The following is a 25,805-nucleotide window of genomic DNA, read 5'->3' as shown; positions in this document are numbered from 1 at the left end:
TTACGATATGGATCGCATTTAGAAATTCTTATTCGAAAAAAAATGTTTTTTATGATAACCTTGCGCCTTGTTTCTTCATATCCATAAATTGTACCTGTTTATTACATTTGCGAGCATGACTTGAGGGAATACCTCCTTTAAAAGACAAAAAAAAAAAACACCCACAGACGGGTACAGCTAATCACTTCTATTTGTCGGGTGACTGTTGTCGAATAGGAAGAGTTGTATAGAGTTTTATGCGTACTTTCCTTCTGTCTAAACCACCTCTTTTTCCTTGTAAACCTATAAAACGCAAGTGCAGTGACACATCTTTGTCATGGTGACTATAATGGAGACAATACAAATATTCTATTCGCCCCCCCCCCCCCCCTTTACAACATTTCTTGATCCGCCACTATCATTGCCTGTATAGATACACATCCCAATATTTGGCAGCAGTAAGGTTGGGGCTTATTATCATTATTATTATTATTATTATTATTATTATTATTATTATTATTATTATTATAATTATCATGATTGTCATCATTATATATTTTTTTTAATGACGGTGAAATTCAGGAAATGTGATGACATTGGCTTTAATCTCTGCGAAAGTCATCAGAATTTAGCTTTATAGGTATTGAGTTAATTTTGCCATAAATGAGAAAGAATAACAGGATTATTCAGATATCTTTCATGTTACTGTCTGGTATCAAGTATTTTGTAAATACGCAAATAAAATGAATATTGTAAATACTATTGGAACGTGCCTGATAATGTGATGCTTCTCCTTTTTTTCTCCTTTTTTTTTTCAACGTCGAAAAGTTCCTCTATTTTGCTTTTCATTATTATATTAACTCATGTGCAAGGTAACGTCTAGTGAAAGACATCGCATGGCAACTTATATTTTCTTTGAAATCTCAATAAAGCACCATATTGAAGCAGTCAGCTTGGCTTATAGTTTAGACATAAATTATTGAAGTAAAACAGACAGACAGACAGACAGACAGACAGACACACACACATTTTGAACCATGTTTTTGATTGACCGAGTAAGATACAGATCAATCTATCCAACAACATCCCAAGCTGGTTTTCTTAGAAATGGGAAGGTTGCAAATCGGTAACACAAATAAATGCAAACAAAATCAATAACAAACAGAAAATACTTATGGGTGTGTTTGATTTCCCTTATTAATTTAGATGAAAAGCAAACTAGCAATGGTTTATACCTAAATAGCCCCGAAAGTTCACCTCTTACTCCGAAAAACATGTGGTAAGAACCTCAGGGAAACGAAACTATTTTCACAGATTTCAAACCGTATACTGGAACTGCCGCAATTGTATGCTTCATTTTTTTATGTCCAACTCTAGTATAACACCAAACAGGATACTAGTATCCGAGGAAATAATCATAGTATGATGGAATTGACTTATTTATGTGAAATGAAGCAATTGTCTCTGTCCATAGAAGGCGAAATCTCTCGGAAACCTATCATAATGATTATGGAATAATAAGGATAATGATTTTATATCACAGGAAATACAAACAGAGTGTCGGTTATGTTCTGTCTACATGTGATTTGTGTAAAAAAAAAAAGGCAAGAAGATACACCCTAGATGAATGTAGCAGTGTGTAACGTTAAAATCTACTCGGTGTTTTAGTTGACTTTCTTATTTCAGGACCGAAACCGAAGAATGAGCGGATCAGAAAATTCAATAACGAATTTGCATATTGTTGGGTATAAAAATTACGCCATTTTGTCTCATTATACCCTATCATTTGCTTTCACACAAAATATTCCCTCCCATACAAGTTTCCTTTCCTTAGACCATGATGATTATGATAATGATAGTGAAGAAGAAGAAGAAGAAGAAGAAGAAAGAAAGAAGGAAAGAAAGAAGGAAAGAGAGAAAAAGAAGAAGAAGAAGAAGAAGAAGAAGCGCATGGAACTATTCCTTTGACTATAATATAGTAGCAGAATAGTAGCGAAGTGATTATAGCTGGTGGGCCGAAGACAAGAAAATGCGTAGAGATGATTTTAGGACATTTTTTGTTTGTTTGTTGATATAGGCATCAAGGGGGAAGCAATAGGTATGGTTAGATGACGTCACCGCTTCGTCTAATCTTCAAATGTTATTGGGACCAAGCTCACATTTTTTGAGCACATTTTATGTTATATATTATAAACTTTGTATTTCTGCGATGTTCTTAGCAATTTCACATTTCAGTGAAACATGCCCTTTAAACTTTTCAGTGCCTTCACTATGTACAGTCCTAGTGAAAACATTGATCAGGGCGTAGATCGGCACTCCCTCGGCCAGACGTGAACTGGGTGCCAGGGGACGGTTCAAAAAGTTAAGCCTGTATACATGTTGAATTCGGCAGGGACGTGTACGCATTTTCATCTTGCATCAAGGACGTATAGACGCACTCGCGTAGGTGTTGATACCCTGTTGTGAGCTGGTCGTATACTTGCGTGTTGTCTGTCATTCCTCACAAGTTTCTTCCCATTGCGTGATCCCCTCTTTCTCTTATATAGAGTTTTATTTAAAAAAAAAAAGATCCCGATAAAATCCCATTTTCTTTGCTCAATTTTCCACTGATAAATAATATTCATTCTGGTCAGTTTTTCTGTTTGCGTTTGTTACATACTCAAAAAGCTGCATCACTTCGGTGATCCCTCGCATTTATATCCCCAAGTTGAATTATTCTTCGGGTTTTTGCCAGGTTCAAGTGTGTACGTGTGTGTCACACACAAACACACTGCTATAGCTTCTGACCATTCGAGCATTGAAAATTTAGGGTTTCTGGGACGAACACTGAACTAGGGCTTTCTATAGCTCAGTCGGTAGAGCACCGGGCTGGCATGGAATCTCATTTCTTTGCTCAATTTTCCACGAAAAAAAAAGAAGAAGACATAAGCTTATACATATTACCTCTGCTGACTATAAAGAAAAAAATCGTCCTCTAAGAGAACTATATTATTTCCTATTGAATGAAATCGAATTCGCAAAATCATATATTTCCTTCCGTATATTATTGCATACCAATCTTATTGATCCAACTATTGTTCTTTGTATTTTTTTTCCATATGATTAGTTGGGTTCTCTTTTTTATCACGAGATTATGAAGAGGTGACAGTATTGATTAAGATTGTTTGCTTGAAGCTTTGACGGATATATAATTCAAATCTATGGAAATAAACCGCTAGACCTGCGGGAAAACAACTCAAAAGCGGGTATTTCATTGTTTTGTTAAATCGACTGTTCAATAACTCCATAGTCTTAACAACCCTTAATCACCTTTGTGCAATAACTCTTAAAGGTTTTTAAAGATTAGTTATTTTGTTTTACCTTTGTAACAGAAAATTGTTCGTGTTTGTGTCTGCGTGTGTATGGGCATGTGTGTTTGTTGTGTTTTTTTATAACCGCAGGAAATTCTCTCCTGATATATATATATATATATATATATATATATATATATATATATATATATCGTTGACTCGGTATCAAGGAAATAAGCTTGGCTCGCCTTCACTAAATTAGATCTCCATGAGCGAGTACGTTTGTTTTGTTAGCAGAACCCAGGCGTAGTATTTGTATAGTAATGTGAACAATGCAGCAGCAGCTAGGCTTCCACCGTTATAATCTTCTTTGCAATGCGCATGCGCTATGACCTCAGTGGAGTGCATTGAACGACCAGCGCTTCCGAAAACGCAAGAGTTGTGTTTCCGCGTTACTGGTCTGCGCATCCGGTTCTTGTGGGTTCCCTTGGTTGTTGTGTATGGAGAATAGGCTGTTCTGGGTGCTTGATAGCTGTGGCGTGGCTTTTGTGCCACCTTGCATCCAAAACCTGTTTTCAAATGAGAACACGAAATGGGATAAAGATCTATCGTGTTGCTCCGCTTTTACTGCATACTCATAACCCTTCCACTTCTTCACTCACGAAATAATTGATAATAGGGACAGAAACTATAAGAAAACCATTTCCACATTGATGGGAGACGAACGTATATAGACCTACTAGTTATTGTTCTCATGGTTTTCTGCCTGCGATTCAGCTTGATGAGTGATAAGTACAATGCCAAGGCACTGAAGGACCGCCATTTCGCATTTTCCCTCTTGGTTCGATGGATAAATTGCTAATAATGCCTGGCAACATTCAAAAATAGCCTTTATTTGTGACGCAATGTGTCTACTTTATAATGTTGCTGACGATAGCTGGTCACTTAGGGGAGAACCACGAGTGGTAGGCACCACTTTACCGGCTGAGCACCCTGCTCTCTCCCGGCGTGGATGAATGAAATGGTATCCTTCACGTGTTTTAGTCGGGGCTAACTCTTACATCTCGATTTAATGTCCTATCCGAGGGACAGGGTGCTTTTTTGCCTGTTACACTAGAGGGAATAGCAAAATTACACACAACATCGCTCAGCTAGACCCATTTCGAATCGAACCCGGGTCATTTAAAGGAGAACTCCAGCTGATTTATTTACATTTATTTTGAACAACTATAAATTAATTGTACTGAGTACAGAGTTTCAGAATTCACAGTGATTTGGATGAGGGAGAAGAATGTTTTCAATATTTATAACAAATTGCAATGAACAAGAATTATGACATGGCAGCCTCACCATAAGAATGCATGAGTTGGGGCCCAAGGAAGCAGAACAAAAGAAGAAGGCATGCATAGATTCTATACACAGGTAAAATAAAGCAAGCGGTGTCATGGAATTACACTGCTACATTTCTGACATATGTGAGGCTCCTATGTCATCAACACTGTTCAGTATAAGTTGTTCAAAATTTTCAGAGTATTGGTTTCTCTGCCCAAGGACCACAATAATTCCACAAATCGATACGTGGAGCTGTCGCTCTATTTACTACATGACGTGAAATTTTGAAAATCGTCTCGAATGTCCCTTTAATTGCAAGGTATAGATCCGTCACCAATTGAGCCACATCACAGCGGCCCTTTGTAGATTCGTCTGAATTATTACGTCTGGAATCCAATTACGTGTATGCAAATTATATTAAATAAAAAGGAATGTCTGCCTTAGGGTAATAAAGTTATATACGTTTATTTGTAGGCATGATCCCTAAATTTGTAATGATGTCACAGAATCATTCATTCAACAAAGGATAGTGAGAACAGCCAGATTAAGAATTAAAAACAAAATGAAAGTTCACCCAGACTGTCGAGTAAAGAGCGACTATCAGAAATAGATAGAAATAGATTAGAATGTGAATTTATCCGTCTAAACGAGCAGACTTTGGTATGATGATTTGCACTTGTTACTTTAAAGCAATGATAATGGTTACATGGCTAGATAAGATGAGATTTGTGGAAATGTATTTCAGCATTCACAGCACTTTTCATTTGTTTTTGAAGAGTGCTCTGATTGTTGTCAGTTCATTATTTCCACAACATGAAAGAAAAACATCTTTCTGGTATCCTTCCTGACAAATATTTATCCAACACACAAACAGAGAAAGAAAGAGAGAGAAAGAGAGAGAGAGAGAGAGGGAGAGAGAGAGAGAGAAAGAGAGAGAAATTGATCGAAGGAGAGAGAGAAAAAAACTTTCTTTTTAATTGATCAGCCTCCTTATGTGAATAATATAATATACTAATGATGCACAGGATAGAGTGTGTTAGTGAAGGTGCGGCGCGCTCGAGAGTATTGACAACGGTTGCAAACATGCACTCGGCTGCGCCTCGTGCATGTCGCACCATTGTCAATACTCTCGAGCGCGCCGCACCTTCACTAACGCCACGAAATAATCCTGTGCATCATTTGTTTTATAAAATGGGTCGAAAACTAACAGCATTATTCACGTACCTTTGTGGGTCAATACCAGTCAGCTACATGTAGCACTCGCTCAAAAGTCAAGATGTCCGAAGATGTTCGTCCCAAACATTTACGCACGTCGCACTCGGAAATCCCGCACATAAGTACTGTACGTACGTATAAGAGTATACGTACGCCACGTACTGTTATGCACAAGAAAGGCCGCCGGTGTAGCGGCAGATAGCGTTCCGCGGCGTTTTTTGTTCTAAAACAGTATCCGCCGGCAGATCGTGTCCTAACACTGGCGGATACTGTTCTGAAGCGCAGGTATCGTTAAATATCGTTGCTTCTCACTGTGGTTTCTTCTTTTCGCTGCTTCTGCCAATGCGCCCCTGCTTGTTCGCTGCTTCTGCCAATGCGCCCCTGCTTGTTCGCTGCTTCCATTTCGAGTTTCACGTACAATACCTCTATATTTGCTGCTTCCGCCCCTCGCTGCTGCTGTTTCGCTGCCTCCACTTACACTCCAGACCGGTATTCCGTGGTTGATGTGGAGCAGCTAGCTCTGGTCCGCACGTATCTTTTTTTTTTCGTAGCCAGGCGAGAAATTATCTTATAAATATTCATTACGCAAGCAAGAAAAGCCTCGATTTTCGTCGAATACGTCTAGTTCTGCGCCGTATCCCTGTGTGTGTGTGTGTGCGTGTGTGTACGCGTGTACACATCATTTGGCACTGTAGCTGTCTGCACCAACCGCGATCTGTTTTCTGGAAGTAAGAGTTCTCTTCCGCGGTTTGGGCAATGATGATTGTACCTCCATGGTAAAAAAAAAGAAAAAAAAGACAGATTCCAAATAAAAGGTGTGGATTGGACACTCATGGCTATCCCAGATTTTTCTCTGCTCTTCTTACTGTTATCCTATTAAACACAAAGTGGTCACAAAATGTTGATTTAGAAAGCCACTTGTAAAGTGAAGAATTCAAGTTTTACATATGGGGGAACTATATTCAGCAATTTAGATCAATATTTCTATGTATTAGCTAACTGAACATTTGCATAAATATAATAAAAGATAGGAAGCGGCCATGCATGAGAAAAGATCTCCTCGTTTGGAGATTTTTGGGCAGTGAAAATGTGAGGAACAAACTCTAAGTCAAATACCAAGGAGAGTTTGTGCAAAGTCACATAAAGCTTCCAAATTTCTTCACATATTATTGAAAAATAGTAATTTGGGGGCTGTCCACAATTGTGCATTAGATATCTCGATTGATATAACTTTGGGACAATTTCACATGGCTGAAGAGTAAGTCTCAGATTTATTGAAACCTAAAGGGTGCCTTGTACAAAATTGTGATGAGATCTGTAGGGAGAGAGAAAAATACAAATGGGATAAGAACGCTTTTATGAACACAGGTGTATTTCTTTTATATAGCTTTATAACTGTAAAGATTACAAATGAAAAAATAAAGAGCAATCTTTAATTCTATTCCATAAGGAGGCAGAAATGCTGCTTTTGAATAGCATTATGATCCCTTACTTTGTTCCGTTGGCGGTCCAATGAATAAAAGAACGTATTAATGCTGATTTCTTTAATGTATTTTTTTTTTATAGTTGCTATGACCTGAAAGAAAAATTCAAGAGCACATTTTAGGATCGTTTCAGAATGACCAATACAGCAGACCGATGATATGAAAAACCGCAGCATACAAATGAAGGGTATGCATACGATGCATACGATGCATACGACTGAAATAAACTAGGTTTCCGTTCATAGTGCTTCCGACGTTTGGACCTCCGTCCGTTTCTCATGAAGGTAGCATCATTTTGTCAGGATAGCTAATGTGCGTTATTCCGGAGGTTCGTTAACTCGAAAATGAAATAAGGTTCTTTATTCCGAAGGTTCGCTGTTCCGAAACACACTAATGGCAATTACCTATGTACTTTGATGCTCGATAATCAGAAAATGAAATAGATATCGTTAATATGATTATTTTTTTTGCAATACGAGTATTCCGAAGGTTCATTATTGCAATGATTCATTAATCCAAAAATGAAATAAAATTTGTTAATCCGAAGATGGAAAGGAAGTGCGCACTTTAACCTTCGGAGTAACAAACTGTTCTCCCCTTTCATTTTTGGATTAACTAACCCCCATGCCAACAAACGTTCTCTCGTTTTCGGAATATAGAACATTCTGAATGACGAATCTTATTTCATTTTCGGATTAACAAACCTTCGGAAAAACGAACTGCAACATCACCCTTAGAGAAACTCATCTTCCCTTCTATTGTGGGGACACTGTGGCATAGTGGATAAGACTCCCGACCCCTAATCGGAAGACCCGAGTTCGAATCCCGACGAGTGTCTACGTCCACGGACAAGATTTTGTTTATCCCCCATGTCCCTCTCGACAAAGTGTAAAAATGGGTACATTGCAAGACAAGGGTAATAGTAATAGCAGGACCCTGTGACAGAGCTGCAGTGGCTACACTGGAGAAAGGAGACCTTATCATTACTTACCATCATAACAGAATAACATAATGAAAAAAAAAAGCATGGCATTATTTCCTTCTACTTTCTTCTTTTCACTTTCCTCTTACTCCTTTGCAATGGCTCCTTTTGTCTTCGTTTTTCCCAGGTCCGGCTCCTCGACGTCCTCGTTTTTATTTTCATGACTTTCTTCTTTATCACTTAATTTTGAATTTCTTCATTTCTTTCCTATTCTAATAGATATTCAAATATTTGAGCAGGTGAAATACGAAACAGATAAACAGCATTTTCATTTCTATTTCATTCTTCTTCTTTTTTTTTTTTGGGGGGGGTTGGACATAATGGGTGGTATTCTGAAAATCTTCTTAAGTTTCTTCCGAAGTTTCTTCCTAAGTCAGAAACTTACGAAGTGCCTATTAGGAAAGAAAAAAAAATGGTATTCTGAAATTTCTTCTTAGGCACTTCTTAATGCAAATTAAGCCATCCTTATCCCCGCCCACATCCTTTCTTAAGCCAATACGAAATGCCGTATCATAAGGAACTAACCCATGACAATCGCATATAACTATGACGTAGGGTCAAATACACGTGTGCTCGGCATGTCCCCTTTCTCACGTTCATTTGGGGCACCAAAGTACATAGTGCGCGCAGTGACTGACAAGCGCGCCTATCACGATAATTGCAGTTTGCTGATGCAATGCTATTCTTAACAACGTACTTACAGGACAGGGGTGGAGCTTTCCTACATATCTTCCTAACTTTCTTTCCTAAGTGCATTCTCGAATACCGACTACGTCAGAAATATGCATATTCCCGCCCCCTTCCTAAGTTTCTTCCTAAGTTTACTTAGGAAGAGACTTAGGAAGATTTTCAAAATACCACTTAGGAAAAACTCCTGACTTTAATAGGAAGAAATTTCTTCATAGGAAGGATTTCAGAATACCACCCTAGAATACCAACTTCTTTCTAAGTCAGAAATTTGCATATTCCCGCCCCCTTCCTAAGTGTCTTCCGAAGTTTACCTAGGAAGAAACTTGGGAAGATTTTCAGAAAACCACTTAGGAAAAAATCCTGACTTAGAAAGAAATTTCTTCCTAGGAAGGATTTCAAAATACCACCCTAGAATAACAACTTCTTCCTAAGTCAGAAATGTGCATATTCCAGCCCCCTTCCTAAGTTTCTTCCTAAATGTACTTACGAAGAAACTTAGGAAGATTTTCAGAATACCACTTTAGTGGGAAAAAATCCTGACTTACGAAGAAAATTATATCTTCTTAGGAAGGATTTCAGAATACCAACTAAGGTCATCATCAGATAGAGAGAAAAATTAATGATATTGCAGCTGCTACATAACGTGAATTTTTTTTAAAAGTACATTTGTAAAATTATCACATATTTTAATAGTTGTCTCTGTTTTTATCAGAAAAAAAAAAGCCAAATATGTGTCATAGTAAAAAAAAAAAACACTCGGAGAGCGCAATCCTCCGCCAAGCAGCTCATTTCCACCACCTAATTGCCTAATTTCCCAGTAGAAGCCTTTTGTTTTACATCATCAGCTTCCCTGCTGACAGCATGCTGCGCGGCGCCTTGAGCAGAGCACGCGCTTTAACGCGTATACCAATCTTAAATATACGCAACTTAACTCCCAACTACATTGACACAATCTGCCAAATGCGTTAAAGAAAAAAATCTTTAAAAACTGATATATATATATATATATATATATATATATATATATATATATATTCTATCCCGGATCACTGCCCAAATTTAATCATGTATTTCTTATGTCATTATCACGTCTTCCTGCAAGTGTCACCCTAATCTATTTAAAGCTGTTTCAGTTATTTTGCAAACAGACAAACCAGAACCGATGAAAACATAACCTCCACTTGAGGGTAAGTATTAATTGGAATGAATGTAGCTGTTTTTGCATTTAATCATAGAAATGCCACGATTTTCCTGTTTCTCCAGCATAAACGATTAGTTTCTGACACCATCGAGAATTGACACTAGCTCGTGTGAAGTAGTAGACCTTTAAACAGGCTGGTAGCAGTTGGCAGTGAAACGCTCGGGTTGCTATCCGCCGGATTTCCCCTCCCGCGGGAGCGCAGCATCCCAAAGAGGGAAAGAGGTGTTCATCTCTGACCTGTGGTGCATACCCTGGGCCAGTTATATCTTTCCTTTGCTCTGGTTTCGCTCTTATACCAACGGCATTCTTTTTTTTTTTTCAATGCTGCTCTGACTATACCCTATGCCCCCCCCCCAAAAAAAAATACAACGGGACCCTCCGCAATTTTAACTTTAGAAATAGTGAATCAATCACAAAACAAATAAATAAGGGTATAAAACTATAACTTATTTCCCACCTCTTACTGAAAACCCCATCTGATCTGATCACGACAAAGAGAAATGAGGAGTTTTGTAGAGTATGTCAGAAATCCTTTTCCTCCTTCTGTTCATTGCATTTTCCCACACTTTATGCACTATCAATAGCATCCATGAGGGCTAAATTTCGAAGAATCAAACCCATGACATGCTTTACAAATATTAAAATCTTTCTGTGACAACATAACCAAATTGAGTGGTTTTTTTCTGCAAATTATAGCTCCGATGTTATATCTTAAGACCCTGAAATAGCATTTAGACAGTCTAATTGTATTGGAAGTTATCAATGCAAAAATCTGATTATCTATATATGTATATATGAAGAGTTTGTTCGCAAAAACCGATAAGTCCATATTTGCCAAATGGAGATATTTGTGATTAACAGTCAAGAGAAATAAAGAGAATAATAAGAAAAGTTTTGCTTCTTTTGACCGTAACTTCAAAAATGTACCTTTATATGTAGTGACCAATATATCATTTAAAAGGTATTATTTTGTCCTTTATGACAGAGACTGTACTTCAAAATCTTAAAAAATGGACTTATCGGTTTTTGCGAACAAACTCTTTATATTCTTGTTCTTTTTTTTTGGGGGGGGGCATACTGTAGAGACCATCAGAGATGGCGACTGTGGCAGGAAACAGATTCGATCCCTGATATCATTCAACCGATGTGTTTCGATCACTTTACCGCAGGATGAGTTTAGCTCTTTTTCTTCGACTGGAGAAGTGGAACCATAATGTTGCACGTATACACCGACACATAACTATAGCAACAATCGCACACAACGTTCATTGTTGTGAGAATGTGTATTCATATCGTGAGAGAATGACTATGTAGAACAACCTATTCGCAGAACATCCAAAGAAACGAACTCAAACCATCATTCAGTGCTGTAAAATACCTCTGAATAATTGTCTTTGGCCTTGTTATGGGGGTGGAAATATCATCAAAATGGTTGCTTAGGGATTAATTTCTGCTAAGGTTTATTCTAGTTAATAGAGACTGTGAAAGCATGTATTGCTTGCAAAATGTCGGTCTTCTCGTCATATATTCCAAGCTCCCTTCAAACAAAAAGGCAAAACAACAGAAAAGAAACACACTCATACACACATAGGAAGAGAATTTTGTGTAGCCCATATACCAAGGAGGTATGAGAGAACTACCTCCTTGCATATACACAGTTTTGAGAAAATGATCACATACAAGCTTTGGTGCGATGAAATGTGTAGGATAGGCGTACTGATAAATAAAGCAATCAACACCAAACAATTCAATATACCATTTACCATGTTACACAGGAGTACATTTTGCTTTCAAATAAAAAAAAAAACATACTTAAATTTGATTTCTTTTTTTAAAATCTTACAGCAAAATGAGGACTTTGATGTGAAAAGGTTTTTATTTTGGGGTTTATATACTTGTCCTATTTCTTTAAAGAAGAAATTATGATTAATGACTATCATATATCGATAAATTTCATTAAATATATAATTTGTATATGCATGTTCGTAAATACGTACATGTTGTCATGAATCAAACTTGAATGAAATATTCCTTACATCATTGTTATGCCCAAATCTTTGAAGTTATAATGTTACTTGTGTAGCATTGTTGTTGCACCTTTTGCAATGTAAGTTTGTATGATGTGTAGAATCTACATGACACTGAAATAGAATTTGCTTTCTCATATCCTGAAAAGGGGGAAATATAAACAAAACAATGTTTCGTTTACCAAAAGTAGGACAACAAAATATAACTATGGGAAATTACCCATTTCTCTCGCTTTCGTGGGTGGACGAATTGTCTCATTTGAATTGTTTCATTTAGTTGTTGTTTTTTTATAAAGATGAGTTTTGAGGAAAATTGGGAATTTTGGGAAGATAAAAACAGTGACCGGATATTGTTGGCATTGTTGGAAAAGGAAGGCTGGTATATATGGAAATTGTCGAAAACGAAACTGGAGCAAAAATAGCAAGAAAAAAGAAAAGGACAGTTGCTATTTCAACGATCACTTCCCCATTCATAGTAATCGAAAATCAGAGAGGGAGAAGCTGGTACATCAACACATATACATTACAAATATGCCCCGTAAAACAAAAGCACAAAGACACACATTCACAGAAGCAAACACACACAGAAAACAAACAAACAAACAAACAAACAAACAAGAAAACAAAAACTTATTGCTTTTCGAAGGAAGTCAAATTCCATTGTATCTAATTAAGTAAAGACACAACGGTGAAGTATATGAAAGGAATCAGAAACATTATTACAATGAACATGAGAAACAGAATTTCCTGTACAAAAGCACCTGTCAATTTCATCGCTCTTTTTCTTTTTAATAATTTTTATATTAAAATATTCTAAGTTTAATTTGCAGCCTTCAATATCGCAACCCTTATTTTTTACTATCGTTTTCGCGCGGAACCAAGGCTACGAGCTCTAGGTTAATTCACACAAGCCAAGTATACATGGTGCATATGCTTGTCTTAGTGTTTCTGTCTGTTTGTGTGTGTTTATGCATGTGTGTTAGATGTGTTTGTGTGTACGTTGCTTGCCACAGAATCACACCCATTGGTCAATTAATGACAACTTAAAAGGAAATGGAGATAATGCAGTTCCGATGCCTATACTTCCCAAAGTTCAAAGTACTATATCCAGAATATTGCCAGAAAGATGCGTTTGTGTAATCCTGCTGCAGGTGTGTGTGTGTGTGTGTGTGTGTGTGTGTGTGTTTGTGTGTGTGTGGGTGGGGGGGGGGGGGCTGGGGATGACAGAAAACTCGTCATTTTCTCTCAACGCTATATAATAATGTATAATTTCGCAATTTCTCAGTAATGTTGCAAAGTTTTCTTCTCCTTTGATTTACCTTTTGCTCCATGATAATGGTTGAGTTATCACAGTGGGAACGGGAATTTATCAGTGTTGTGGTGAAAAGCAAGTTACCTTGAAAAGAAAAACCGCGGGGAGATCATCCTAAACGGATAAGCTGGCTAAGTCGACAAGTGATAAAGTATTTCCTGCCGTTCGACCGCAAACTACATTTCAACAAATGAAACTTTTTAAATGTCCGCTTTTCGTTTCCCGTTCAGGCTAATCAGACTTTTTGAAACCCAAAATAAATTAGAAAAAACAACAACAGCATTTTACCAATTTTAACAAACTCTGCACGAAGAGTACTTTCGACCAAAAAAATAAAAAAATGGTTTGAGTTTATCAACATCTATGTAAATGAATTAGATATATGTAATTCAAGAGACTGCCATGCGTAAATTAAGGTCTGGTATTGTCCGTTTCATTTCTTCTCTCTTCTATGTTTTTTTTTTCTTTTGCATTTCCTGTTGATGTCACAAAACTTGTCTTGTGTTTCACACTGTGAACATAAGAGAATATTACTTTCAAGCACATGTATCATCCTCTTTCACAATTTTCAGTCATACCTGTGATTATGATCAATGTGCGCTGTATTGGCTTTGGTTGTTATAACTGTCTCTAAAACAAATGAACAAACAGGAAGTCTTTCAGTGAAGTATCCTGCAGAAAAAGGAATCACTTTTACATTCATTCCAGTGATAATGTTCACGGTTACAACAAAAATAATACATAGTAACAACAATACAGAGAGAAATATATAACATTTCTTAGAGAATTTGGGAACGTAGACGTAGAAAAAACGTAGGGAGCATAATCATTCGAAATGAAAGAATAATTAAACTTTTTGGGTCTAGTTTTTAAAGTATATAGCGTTGAGGAAGATATAGGGACGCAAAAATATCTATTCCTTTACTTTAGTTTGTTGTTCCCCTCTTGTAGGCACCTCAGTTTCACGTTTTGTAGGATACATGGAGAATTCCTTGATTCTTCTTTGACCCAGTTGTTATGATGTACTCCGTATAATGAGATGTACAAAAGAAAAATAAAGAACTGCAAAACGTCTGCGTCCTTTTGGGCCATCCCACGAGACCGACCCCTACGAGTCATACACCCCAGGAGTTCGAAATTAAAAAAAAAAAATGTCCATGAGCCATACAGCCCAGGAATCACACAGCCAATAAGTTCGATACAGGTTTAAAGGACTGGTGGTCTCGTGGACCTTGTTTGCTTCGTGTGGAACTCATGGTCTGTATGACTCGTGGGCTGTATGACTCATGGGCTGTTATGACTCGTGGGTGTCGATCTCGTGACGTGCACCCCCTCTTGGTCTGTGGTCTGTAATCTCTTATCCTATATACTTTGTAACAATTTCAGATCTGCCCTACGAGAAGTCGGGCCGATGTCCAGCAGTGGAGGTTGTTAATCGACTGACCAACAGGGTGTGTGACCAGAACCTATGTGACACGGACAGCGACTGTGAAGGACCCAAGAAATGCTGCTACAACAACTGCGGGGGAAAATCCTGCGTCTTCCCGTTGGGTAAGGTTTGTTTGTTTGTTTGTTTGTTTGTTCATTTCCATCTGAGAAGATGGATGGATAGCCCATATTCAGCTATGCTAAGCTGGTCTTCCATGGTGTCCAGTTGGATGTGAGGCGGGACCACTTCACCGGGTTAAACACCCTGCTCTTTGCGATCAAACAGTCAGTCGTCTGAACTCACGATTGAAATTTTACTAGACAATATTAGTAGCGTCGATCTTTTCTCTTTCAAAGATTCGTCATGTAATTATGGAGTTGAAACAGACCCACGTTTGGACTAATTAGAATAGGATCATATCGGCGACAAGCTCCAGGCTGATTGTTTTATGCCGGAATCATGTCGATATGTAAACGTTCGACACAACTCTATGTCAAACACAACGTAATGTTTCTAGCAATACTATCTAATCAGGGGGCAGAAAAGAACCCATAGGATACGAGCACCGGATCAGAAAAATCTTTTCCTTTTTTTTTTTTGAAAATAAGTATTTCGTATATTTCATAATTCATGTGTATTTCATTTCAGAGAATGTTTGGTTTACCAAGTGCTTTTATTTGTGGAGAGATTGAGTCCAACACTTGCATGCCACATCAACAACATGTCCGTTTTGGAATAATGAGGGAACATGCTTCTGTTTTTTTCTTCCCCTTTCACTGGAATGAGAAGTGGGTGCTGTTGCCAATCAAGTTGAAGTTGGTGACTATGGGACAGCGCTGATGGGAACAACATATATATCATGAATTTTGAAGAGTTACCTGATTATACAAGTGCTAAACACTGAGTCGTATTCCTATAGTTGGGCTCTCCAAAGTAGAGTGTCAACGCATTTTCAGATTCCACATAAAGAGTCAACTCATTTCGACACCTTAAAGACCCTTGAAATCAGCGTGTGTTAGGTATCTTATACGCATACGGCAACCTACCAAAAACTCCTCTGCACTGAGGGACTCTATTTCCTTTATTCCATCGCAAATTCCTCTTCACACACAGTCTCTGCATTGTAATAATTATAATGACAGTTATATCCACTTTGATCTTCGTTTCAATGTCACTTTTGTTTTGTGGCCAGTACAGTAAAAAAAAAAAAAAAAAAAAAAAAAAACAATAATAAAGCTTGGTTAGCCGCTGTGGTACCTATAGTATTTGCATAGTTTGTGCTTTGTGAGACTATTAAGTCAAGAGAGTCAAAGCATACAAAACGCATAGTCAAGCCATAGTGAAACATTTTTTTTTTTCGTTTTAATCGATGCATGAGGAAACCATTATGTCTCAAGAGTCAGCGCATTGTAAACTCATAGTCAAATGGAAGTATTACCAAGGTTCCTGCACTATGGGATCTGCAATATATCAAAAGTGTCAACTCAATGTAGACATGTTCGAAGTCTCTGCCTTGCGCAGACAATTGCTGAGTTAACGCATGCGAAATGCTTAGTCAGTCCCGTGGTAATCCTTCATGCATAGTCACTGCCTAGTCAGACTCTTCCAGAAACGGTGTCGACGCAATCGAAATTACTCTATACCCATGCAGCATGATTTTTCAGTCGCGTCAGTAGATTTGAAGAGTTTGTTCGCAAAAACCGATAAGTCCATATTTGCCAAATGGAGATATTTGCGATTAAAGGTCAAGAAAAACAAAGAGCATAATAAGAAAATTTTTGCTTCTTTTGACCATAACTTCAAAAATTTACCTTTATATGTATTGACCGATATATCATTTAAAAGGTATTATTTTGTGCTTTATGACAGAGACCGTACTTTAAAATCTTCAAAAATGGACTTATCGGTTTTTGCAAACAAACTCTTCATTTGTAGACTCTTATAAGCCCACTTCATTAGCGGAAGGCTTTGAAGGTTGAGGTTTGCATAGTGGAAGCCTTTTTTACAGCGTAGAGACAGCCCGTCATGAGCTGTGCTTCACTTCGATTCGCTGTGACGACTCTCATTAATGTCACGCGTCTTATTGACTCTCCTTTTCTTACCTTCCTCATTCTCAGATACAGTGCGGCTGGATGTTCCAAGAGATCACATAGGTGCGTATAGTGTTCTTCATCTTTCTGCTTACATGTTATAATGCTCGCGAGGAATTAAACAGCAACAATAATAATAACAACAACAACCAAAGAAAAACAACAAATCTGAAATGAAACAAATACAACAGGAAAATGATTAGCGTGAGGTGTGAATTTTCTTCAATTTGTCTCCCTCTATACAAAATTCATTCAATTCGTATGATCGCACCTGCTGATCTGTAATTTAACAAACATGTCGGAAAAAGGAACCACGGGACTCGAACCTGTCATCTATATTGCTTTCCATTGGTAAAGGGAGACAAATTGAAGAAAAATCGCACCTCAACCTTCTCTATAAAGAATATATATATGTATGTATATATATATATATATATATATATATATATATATAGGCCTATCTTTTCTTTTTTTTTAGTTTCCATGATATGCTTTTAGCGACCTATAGCAAGAGTTCCTCGAGTCTGTCTACGGGGGAGAACCATGATTACAGTAAAAAGGTCGTAAGTCCCTCGAGGCTCATTATCAAACCTTCGTGTGCAGTGCTGCAGTTTTCACACTGACTGTCCAGAGTTCCTGGTAAGGAAATGATTACGTTCCAATAACTGTTCAGCGCTTCATCATAAACATAACAGAGGATATTAGTCGCGCACATTTTATAAGTAAACGAGAAATATTATGACTAGAAAAGGATGACGCCATTTAGAGGCAGAAAGAAATCTTATGAATTGCGATACGAGTTGATGGCACTCGAGTCTTTGAATTCGAGTCAAACATATAACTATGTCCAATCTTTCTTTTCAAGTCCTTTTCCATTTGAATTCAAAGATTTTCACTGCGACAAATTATGTCCGGTGCATCCTTTAATGCTAGAAATGTAATTTCTCTGCTAATGGCGGATACTTCGTGACTGCAACTTCAACTGGGGATTTTCTGTGTAATGTGAAAATATACTGAACTATGAGGACACGACCTTTTAAACTTTCAGAGAGAGAGAAAAAAGATATATAGATGGCACAAGCGCACTCAAGGAAGTGGTGTTACTGGTCAAGGAAGTTTTCAAGACGCCTCCTAACTGCGCTGATCTAAGTATTGTCCTTTCCTATTGGTTGCTTTTAGTCGTCTCGGAAGTGGACAGCCAATCAAAGCTGCTGACAGTAAACGAGGGTGAGACGGCGGTGTTGTATTGCAACGCTTCTTCGCGAATCCCGACGTCCTATGGTTGGATCTTGGTGCAGCCGGCGCAGGATTTCCCTACAATAGACGTCTTCCCTCCGGGATCTACCATTGGAAATAAGAGGGGTGAGTAGCACCTTTTAAAATGCTGAAACGTATATATATTACAAAATCTCTGGGCAATTTCCTAAATATATCTCTTCTATTTTCAGATAAAAGTAATTAGAATCTATGATCAGCATGTATAAACGCACAATGAGCATGATTGTGTACAGGTATGAGAACCCGCCTCCCTGATTAAATGGATTAGGCAATTACATGGAAAATTTCAGAACAAATGAAGAAGTTTATCTACCAATCAATATGCCTACAATGTACGTCGGCAGTCGACGTTCACTTTTATTTGTAAAATTAATTAATAGATAAGCTGATTCTAGTTGAGAACTCACTGTGACAATTAGAACAGTTAGTGATTGATTGTCCCTTTCCCAATCCTTACTTTGTAAGATCATTGACTTAATGTGCGACTTGTTTTGTCCTCCCGGTAATGACAGACTTTTTTTAACCCACAAAGTGAAATTGTTTGCTTTTTAGTATCGAGTGATGGTAGGCGGTTGACTGTGCTGGGAGCAAGGGTTCAGGATACAGCAAACTACGCATGCGTGGCAGCGTCTCTCCTAGGATACGTCACAAAGTCGTACCAGCTGTACGTCAACGGTAAGACATGTTTGTGCTGACTAACATGCATCCGACGTTGCCTGGTAACCGTGGTTTGAATTTTTATCTAGCCATTTGTTTGTTTGTTTTGTGTTTGTCTCTGGGCGTGTATGTATGCATTCAGTATGGCTTTTTGTAAAGCAATCATAACATTTTCTAAATTATAACTATAGTATTTGCTAACAAAGTTGAATCCATGATTTGCGTGAAAAATACCTTGGATCATTTCATGAAGCAGTTTGGTCCGATATGTTTCCGACAAACTGTTACATGCTACTGAAATCCTCATATCCGATTGGCTGGGAGCAATTTGTCCGACAACTTTGTCGGACAAAATGCTTCATGAAATGCTCCCCTGAGCTATGAAAATTTGCATGATAATCTCTTTTCGAGCTCGAATTTAGATTCTCATGCAGTCATTGCAGTATTGTACTTGTTGCGTTGACAGCAACCATGCCACCTCCGGGGGCGACTCAGACAGAGGTGGTTCCCGATTCTGTAGTGGCCGACTCCCAAGCTGCCGAATCCACCGGCGACTCCGAGGCGCAGTCTGAAAACTGGCAGCAGCTGATGGCAAGCTACCTGCCAGACGTCTCACAACGCATCACCACCACGATGTCGCCAATCCAACATCAACTACCTACCACAAGTGCGCCCCCTATTGTTGATGACGAGACGGCGATTGCTGGTCCATTGACCAATCCAGTATGCTACCAACCACGAAACAAAGGCACATGTAACAGAGAGGAAGACAGATGGTAAGTATCAGGTGACACCATGGAATCACATGACTTGAGGAATGCATAGCTTTCTCATTTAAGCTTGCAAATCTCAACCGTCATCTTTAATCTCCAGATGGAGACAACATTCACTACCGAGCTGGCATAAACTCTCCCACTCTTTCACCTTTCGTCTTCCACCCTCTCTTGGACACTTTAATAAAAAGTCTTTTTTTTAAAAAAATAATTATTACAAGAATATTCTTCACTATAATCTAATGTTTTGTTCTCATGGGGGACTTACTTGAAAATGTATAAAAATGGCGCTTAACAAAGTTTGCGATGAAATTCTTCATGTATTTTATCCCCCCATGCAATTAAGCCATCTTTTCCCCCTTTCTCTTTCCGGTCGTCTTAAGCTGATCATATCACACAAGACGTACGGTCTGCTACATTAAAGGCACACAAACACGGACATCAAGAGGGCGCTATTGCCATCGAGATTACCATCACCCTCTTTATCCCGACAAACCATTTACATTATAGTTATATCATGTTTTCTTCTCACAGAGGGCTTACTTTAAACATGACGATTGGTAACACACTAAATTGGTCAACTAGATCACGATATCCGGGTGTCGTAACAAGCATACTTTGAGGGAACCGTGTGTGTTAGGCAGAACCAGCCAGGAGCAATGGCCGAATCAAGGGACTAGCTGAGATTGACGCTCTTCGAGTATGACATACCCACTGTAAGAATCTTATCTACCTCCGAACGTTTAAAACATACTAGACCTACGAAGAATGGCTCACTGCAACAGCCCCCTCAAGAAGCACGTGTCTGTGAACCTTTAAATCGTGAATGATGTGATCATGATTACGATGGCTGCCATCTCCGATTAAAACCATAATCCATAAATCAAGGAAACTGTTTGATGAATCTTTGATGAAACAAGCTGCCACTATGCATGACCAATAACCAATGCTGCAATTTCTTGTTCCCGTCTGCATTGAATGTTCAGGTACTTTAATTCGCTAAAAGGAAAGTGCGAGCCGTTTACATACAGTGGATGCAACGGGAATCTCAACAATTTCTACTCGTACGAGGAATGCAACCGTACCTGTCCGTACACGTCTCAGCCAGCGTGCGAGCAACCGATTTTCACGGGACCCTGCCGAGCTAGATTCATCAGATGGGCGTACGACAGTGAGAGAGGGGAGTGCGTTAATTTTGTGTACGGAGGCTGCAGAATGAACGGCAATAATTTTCACACGCGTGACGAGTGTACGGCTCAGTGCGTCCGTGAGTACTCTGCTTGAATAAATAATATTCCAAGGAAGAGGAAATTTCACACATCTTTAGGTTCTTATATGTTTGCTATTATTTTTGGAAGAATTACGTTTATGAGCTGGCAACTTTATGCACCTTGAAAAGAAAAGTCTCCATTGTTCTGTTATTCGCACAAAATTAGCGATTTGGTATGAAAAACATCACTTTCTCTTTGTAGACTTGATACATGCTTAAAAAAAAAAGCCCCCAAACAAAAAGAAACAAAATCATGTGCAGCATGACAATGTCCTGCGAGAAGCCTTCTGTCTTTTTTCTCTTTTTAGGAAAGTCAGTACGAACTGTAAACCAAAATCATTTGCTTCATTTGTTCTATCGATTAAGTTTAACGACAAAATATCGTACAGTAAATTTGTATCATTGGCAAAACCCTTGGAAATACGATTTTATTATTTAACAAGTTCAAACAACGCTCTCGATTTAAAGTTCCAAACGAACGTAGATTATAAAAATCCCTCGCCCTCTTGGCAGACATTGAGTGACAAAACTTCAGTACTGCAATGAATGTTGCATCGTGGAGCTCTACCACAACCGCAAGTCGCAAGTAGTCCAAAACTATGAACCGGTAATGGATGGTGAAGTGAAAGTTACCTGAATGATATAATGTTTTATCATTTTCTTTCTTACTTACTTACTTACTTTCTTTCTTTCTTTCTTCCTTCCTTTCCTTTTTCCCCTTAGTTCAGCGGCAAGGAAGCCAACTAGCCAGCCCACCCGTGGAGATGAACCCGCGGCTTGCCGAGTGTCGCTGCGTTCGACAGAGATTGAAAAACTGTTTCTGCGATTCGGAGTTTGGTGAGACAAACCTCCAAAATTTTTGCAGAAAATACCGGTAATAATAATAGGAACAACGATGACAATAGTTATTGTTTGATAATGCAGAGTGAAGTGAAAGAAAAAAGAAGCATCAGAGTGAGAAAACGATGGGGAACGAGAATTCCATATTCCCTTAGAAGTTGTTATAAGCGCCATCTGTGGGACCTTTATTTTTTTTTTTTTTACTCCAATTATACTTCACTTCCATCAAACAAATAGAAACATGCATAGAGTTTTACAAACCTTTTGAACTGACTGAGAGTAGCAGTCGGGGATTCGTTATTCCTCTATTATTATGCATGAGCTTGTATTTTTTTTTAAGAAATAGCTGTATTACAATCTAAACGGCACTAGGATCGACGTAAATGGCGATTAAAAAAAAAACACCTAAATTACACGCACAGTATGCAATAATCTCCAGCTAAGTAAAAAGGCAGACTTAATCAGAAGAAGGAAAAAACAAATAAAATGGCAAATAGAAATATAGCATTTCAAGAATCATATATCTCACTCTGAGATTTCTTTCTCTCTAAATGTTGTTGTTGTTTTGTTTTTTTGGGTCTTCGTTCTGTTCACCCCTCCTGCAGCCATTGAGGGCACGGTCCTGCAGAAACATAATTCGCTGAATGGCGACATCTTGGTGATTGAGGTGCAGAACGTCTTCAAACAGGGCGCCCTCTCTCTGCGGGAAACGAGAACTCTGTCCAACAATGTCACGATTATCAGGGACATGTCGCAGCGTGGTCGGAACTGCCAGTGCCACACCCTGGAACCCAGTGAGTAGGCCTACCACTGATCTGTATAAGAGGTACCTGGATATCCCATTGGTCGATTCTATTAAAAAGTGAAGCCACAGCGCCGCCATTACACCAGGCTCACGACTGTCACCAAGATCATGTAATGTCGTGAGCTTTGTGCATACATGATTTGGCGAAGTTCGTCGTAGGATGGCGGCCTGGTGGCTTCAAAACGAGTGGCCCATGAAATATCCAGATACTTCCTACTAGAGATTATCTGTGAGTACATTGAAATCATGTGATCAGATCCATAGTGATAGGAATTGTTACACCAGACTATTAAGTTCAGTCTAATCACAAGCATTCAACGGGCTACGTCGTACAAAATAACTCATTAAACGCGCAAACAGACGTTGGTGCACACGCCTACTAAGACAATTACACTTTAGTTGATTGTTGAAGTTTGTTTAATTCAATGTGTTGTTAGTTTTCAGCCAAAAAGTTGTTTTCTTTTTTAATATCTAGGTAAATGTGTGAAAAAAATGATTATGCAAAAATGCGCATGCCAAGCGCAACTTTCACAATACTATTACGAAAAACACCATTAGTTTCCCTCTTGGGGTCTGTTTGGAAAAAGAAATATAAAGTCATATTTGACAAACTCAGACTTGTACTATAAAGCAAACATGAAAAAAAAATTAGACAATGACGAACATAGAATGCCTGCAGACTGGGTCTGGTTTTAATCTTTGTGTTTAATTTCTGGAAGACTAGATGTCCACAAAGGCTTTGCCAACAAATGTAACCGCTCGTGTCTGAAACTTTGAGATGTTAACTTTTCAGCTGGAATTCAGAGTAATGTATTTTCTGAGTGGGACCAAGGAGAAAGAAAGAGAAAGAGAGAGAGGGAGAGAGAGAGAGAGAGAGGGGGGGGGGGGGCGGAGGGAAGAAAAATAGATACAAATATATATTAGGCAAAAGATGGATTGATAGAATACGACTGTGCAATTACGCACAAAACTACGAAACTTTTTATACTGTCTGGATATTCTTGTGTTGATTGACCTTTGATTGGTATTTTGTTCGATTCTCCACAGATTCCGTACCGTACATCATCATGGGCTACATGAATACCCAGGGGGATGCCGAAATTGACGCAAATTCCTACGTAAGCGAGGCCACGCGCCGACGCGCCAACAAATTGGAGGAGAAGATGTTGCGCGCGAAATACTGTCGCCCCGCCTCCCGCGGTGCCTCCGCCATCAGTGAGAGAACGGGACGGAGAGGACGGGCTAGATTCGAGGCCTAGTCCTAAACATCTGCCCAAAACGCATTTTTTGACTACATAATGATATCACCAGACAGTACACCGTACGTGTAAGTGGAGAGTGAATATTGTATAAGTGACTTGAATCTACATTGCTGTTGAGGGACTGTACATTGCGTCATTACACGTCCGGAAAAGACGGTATAGTCTAACGCTGGCTGGATATACATGTATATGAACAGGTAGGGTTCATAGTAGTCAACCGATGAGCCTTGATAATTATACCACTCTTGACAAAAGCATAACGGTCTCTTCCAACGTACGTGATTACTGTAAAAATTCCACTTTAAGTTACAGTTGGCATGGTTGGTGTTTGAAGTGCATGTGAAAGGGCAATGACCTTTGGCACCATTAGCATCGAACTATCAGGGGTCCAGGTTTACGTACGGTCATCATTGGAGTGTGGTTAAACCTCCAGATCACGATGTGGTCCTAGTATCTCAAAGCTGTGTCTCAAGTTTCATACAAACGGTAAAAAGCGTCAGAAGTTTGATTTAAGCTACTGCTTGCGGGAACTCATTGTGTGACATATCAAGTCTATAGGGGAATCTTGCACTATCTAGAAATCAACGGCTTCAACCTCACAATGACAAAGTACAGTCGGGAAATGCTTCTTGGTAAATGGCATTAAAACCAGTAGATGTGCTGCATGATACGTCTCTCGTATTTCTTTTGGTTTTATTAATCAATATGCAGTACTTGGAAGGTGTGCAATTCAAATTCCCATGACATCAGGTGATGCCTTAAGTATTTCTATAGTTATATAAAATCCCAAAGAGATCTCAACTCAGATAAGGTCCGTTTCTTCCCCTGTGCTATCAAAACCCCGAGTTCCCTACAGATAATGCCATCTTCCCATATGCCCTGTAGCGTGGGGATCCATGCAGCGGGAAGGCTGTCCCGGTTCGGATATATGCCTTAAGTTCTGAAATCCCCGTAACGAACTATGCAGCAAACCATCTCTATGTATTAGTACAAACAACCGATTCGTATCTCCACTTGTAGCTCGACCATACACACGATGAGTTTATACACTTTCATGCATAAATATGTTCGCTGACCCCGTGCGATTCGTACTTTTCGAATGTACTCGGATGGTCAGCAAATAACTCGGGACAGCCATCGATTCCCCACGCTACAAGTGGTCGTAAACATACTCACTATGGCGCCCCCAGTTGCCATAAGCACTGAATAAGCCAGTTCGGAGTTCCACTTTGCGCATGAGCAGAAAAAGGTCATTTGTACCAACAGGGCAAGTTGGTTTTTGAAATTCACTGAGATAAGCATCTGTGATGTAATGATTATTCAAGTATCCTTCTAAATGGTGCTTTCCATCATGTCCACCTGACAGCAAAAGTGGTATTTGGTAATATCAATACGAAAATATTCAATGCAAAATAATGGAATGGATGCTTTCACATGACTTTGTTGATCATGGACATTTCTGGCCACTTGGTCTTCACAAATTCAGCCTATGTTTGAACATGATTGAAGAAATCCATGTATTGTTATGTCGGGCAAGGTACAAGTAGCTGCATTTATTTATTTATTTATCTATTTATTTATTTATTTAGTTTGCTTTGTAAACGAGGGAAGTGCCCAACCAACCAACTGAGAAAAAAGAAAGGTCGTTTGTACCCATGTGCACATGAGCTAACTCCAAACTGGCTTATTACTGAAGGAAAAACTAACCATACAGTGTACACGATACGGATAGCTTATCATTATACCAGTGCCCTTTTCAATATTGGACAGTAAACTAAAAGGGGAATATCACCGACTGAATTCGAACTGTGAAAGCGATTTTCCTCCGAATGGATATTACATAATTATTTTCATTTTGTCTTTGTACAGTTCTCTGGGTACGGTTCCAA

The 25,805-nt window shown here is 38.7% G+C and overlaps 1 protein-coding gene across 2 annotated transcripts in view; it reads left to right on the top strand.

The window, feature by feature from the left end:
* Window positions 1–24,906, top strand: part of LOC139723455 (WAP, Kazal, immunoglobulin, Kunitz and NTR domain-containing protein 1-like) — a 33,070-nt gene extending 8,164 nt beyond the window's left edge. The window contains exons 2-10 of one of the 2 annotated variants that reach the window (XM_071634709.1): window positions 14,899–15,063; window positions 17,065–17,094; window positions 18,211–18,393; window positions 18,862–18,984; window positions 19,433–19,742; window positions 20,726–21,006; window positions 21,733–21,846; window positions 22,455–22,643; window positions 23,702–24,906. In XM_071634709.1, the coding sequence (XP_071490810.1) occupies window positions 14,899–15,063; window positions 17,065–17,094; window positions 18,211–18,393; window positions 18,862–18,984; window positions 19,433–19,742; window positions 20,726–21,006; window positions 21,733–21,846; window positions 22,455–22,643; window positions 23,702–23,913 (1,607 nt within the window). In that variant the 3' untranslated portion in view covers window positions 23,914–24,906. Of the gene's footprint in view, window positions 1–14,898; window positions 15,064–17,058; window positions 17,095–18,210; window positions 18,394–18,861; window positions 18,985–19,432; window positions 19,743–20,725; window positions 21,007–21,732; window positions 21,847–22,454; window positions 22,644–23,701 lie in introns of both variants that reach the window. The other variant, XM_071634701.1, reaches the window with a different exon arrangement.
* Window positions 24,907–25,805: the final 899 nt, after the last annotated feature.

Source organism: Diadema antillarum, unplaced genomic scaffold (genome assembly GCF_040938485.1).
Source record: "Diadema antillarum isolate AM-2024a unplaced genomic scaffold, OU_Dant_1.0 scf00000014, whole genome shotgun sequence".
NCBI classification, from domain to species: Eukaryota; Metazoa; Echinodermata; class Echinoidea; order Diadematoida; family Diadematidae; genus Diadema; species Diadema antillarum.
Note: the sequence above shows the minus strand (reverse complement) of the source record. Positions and strands in the feature narration are given on the sequence as shown.